The 2,500-nt window shown below is 41.1% G+C and overlaps 1 protein-coding gene across 1 annotated transcript in view; it reads left to right on the top strand.

Moving 5' to 3' along the window:
• LOC125036460 (protein hu-li tai shao-like) overlaps positions 1–2,500 on the top strand; it is a gene marked incomplete in the record, with an annotated part of 141,980 nt that overhangs the window by 114,786 nt on the left and 24,694 nt on the right. Inside the window, 3 exon segments of the mRNA XM_047629054.1 lie at positions 1,157–1,316; positions 1,523–1,694; positions 1,954–2,105. Of these exon segments, the coding sequence (XP_047485010.1) occupies positions 1,157–1,316; positions 1,523–1,694; positions 1,954–2,105 (484 nt within the window).

The raw sequence follows: 2,500 nt of genomic DNA, 5'->3' as shown, positions 1-2,500 counted from the left end.
TGGCCCTTAGATTCGTTCCTTTTCATTTATTTATTTGTTTACTGCTACAACTATTCCCCACGCTATGTCATGTTGGAATCATGCTATTCCCCTCCCCTCCTGTTGGCCAAGGGGGAAACTTTTTATCGCACCCCTCGTCCCCTTCCTTTTCCCCCATCCTCTTCCCCTTTCCTCTTCTCCTTTCACTCTACAAAACAACGACCAAAATGGCACAGCGTGGCCATGAGGGTGGCTGGGAGGGTGGTCGACCAAGTGAGAGAAGGAGAGGTTGCAGGTGGCAGTGGCCAGTCATAAATGACGTCAGGGACTCGCCGACATTTCAGTGAATAAATGCCATTTAAAGGTCATAATAAAATAAAGTCAGACTCGTTGCCCCGTTGATATGGCTGTTTGTTTGATTTGTTTGTGGTTTTGATCGTGAAAGGCAGACAGGCAAAATATCACTCGGGCTTTTTCCTAGGTTTTCTTCGCTTGTCATCTCTTTCCTTCTCCATTCGTATGCTGTCTCAGATCTTTGTCACAAGAGGGGAATGAAGACCACATTATAACAATGTGGGTTAAATGGCGTCTTTTTAGGGGACCCAGATTAAAGAGCGTGTCTCCATAGGAGTGTCCGTGCAGTAATCCTCTGCGTGCCATCGGCTGGGCGTGGCGACGGTGACTGCGAGGCGTCCCAAAAGGGACGGCCAGGACGCTGGTTTTGCCAGTTGCATCAAGTCCCTTCCTCACTTTCATTGTGATGGAACTATGGCGGGGAATCTGGCGAAATCCGACGCTTCCGGCACCATTGTTTTGCGGGTACTGGCCGGGAGCAGGGGGAGGGGCATAATACTCACATGCAGCAATTTAAGCCACGTGAAGCACCGAGAAACCTGAAGGGTGGGCTGGGGAGTTGTTCCTGGACGCTTATGGTGGCGGCCTCTCGGCCGCTTAGAAGGGTGAGGGGGTAAGGAAAGGGGGATTTGTCTTATGCAAGATTGTGATTGTATTAGTCTTGATGTATGTATGTGTTTGTGTTGGTTTTTGCATGTGTCCATGCGGACCCTGTTTGCCAGCTTGTATGATATTTACGCATATGGATATGAGCACGTGAAGATATGAATTACGACCATTCCGTTGTCTTGTATTGGTTTTGACGGCGTTCATTTTCCCTCAGAGTAAGCCCCAAGATGAGTGACGGGGCAGTAAAGCAGGAGCCGGCGGCAGCTCATGGCATGAACGGCACAGCGACACAGGAGGAGGAAGTGCGGCTCATGACTGAAGAGGAGCTCGAACGCGAGAAGATGAGACCTCCGGACATCGACCAGGACATGAAGGTAATGCCTTTTAAAATGACATTTTTATTAACCACCTCGTTGGACGAGTGCACAAGTTATATATTCTGTACTTGACCCTAATACTTATTTTTGCGTATTTTTCAAATTCCTCACTTGACTAAATTTAGATTGAATTGTTATTTGTGGAACACTTATCAAGTTAGTAAGAAGTGTCCTTCCAACGCCATATTCCTCCCTCTCCTTAGGAAATGGAGCGCCGGAAACGAGTGGAAGCGATTATGAACTCAACGATATTCCGCGAGGAGCTCGAAAAGATCGTGGAGACGCAGATCTCGGAGGGTTACTCGGGCGTGCAGGCCATCCAGAACATCTCCGAGATGATGGGCTTCCCCACCTCCCGCGTCGGTGTCTTCAAAGGTCGGCACAGGGGCTTTGGTTGACGAATTATGTTTTAATATTTTAACTTAAATAATTTAAATTTTGGTTGACATAATTCTTTCTCATATTTAGTGTCATTATATCTTGCCAGTGTTATTAAAGGCAAATATTGTTAGATGTACTATGATTATTTATTAGTTTTTTTTGTAGCAATTTTATTACACCATAATCTTTTCATTACATAAGTAATGTGAAAGTACTGTGGAGCATTTCTATACTAAACTTTTCTTCTTTTTAGGTAGTAATTGTGTTATTCCTATCAATGACATTCGTGGGATGGAGAGCCTGAGCTTTGCTAAAGGAGAGAAGCTACTGCGTTGCAAGCTGGCTGCTGTTTACAGACTTATTGACATGCATGGCTGGACACAGAGCATTTATAACCATTGCACTGTGAGTATACTTCAGTGACTAATATGATGATGATGATGATTGTGATTGTATTTGTTATTGGAATTGTTATTGTTATAGTTACTATAATAATAATAATAGTAATAATAATAATAATAATTAATATTGTTGTTGTTGTTTTTGTTGTTATTATTATTATTATTATTGTTGCTGCTGTTGTTGTTGTTATTGTTATTATTATTGTTATTATTATTGTTATTATTATTATTATTATTATTATTATTATTATTATTATTATTATTATTATTATTTCAATTATTATTACTACTACTACTACTACTTTTACCACACTATTACCATGTTGCTATTAATATTTGATATTATTATTATTTCTATTTTTATTATTACTTTTTTATTGATATTTTAGATTGCTCAAA

Source organism: Penaeus chinensis, chromosome 21 (genome assembly GCF_019202785.1).
Source record: "Penaeus chinensis breed Huanghai No. 1 chromosome 21, ASM1920278v2, whole genome shotgun sequence".
In the NCBI taxonomy this organism is placed as follows: domain Eukaryota; kingdom Metazoa; phylum Arthropoda; class Malacostraca; order Decapoda; family Penaeidae; genus Penaeus; species Penaeus chinensis.
The sequence above is the reverse complement of the archived record's forward strand: the minus strand, read 5'-3'. Positions and strand labels throughout refer to the sequence as shown.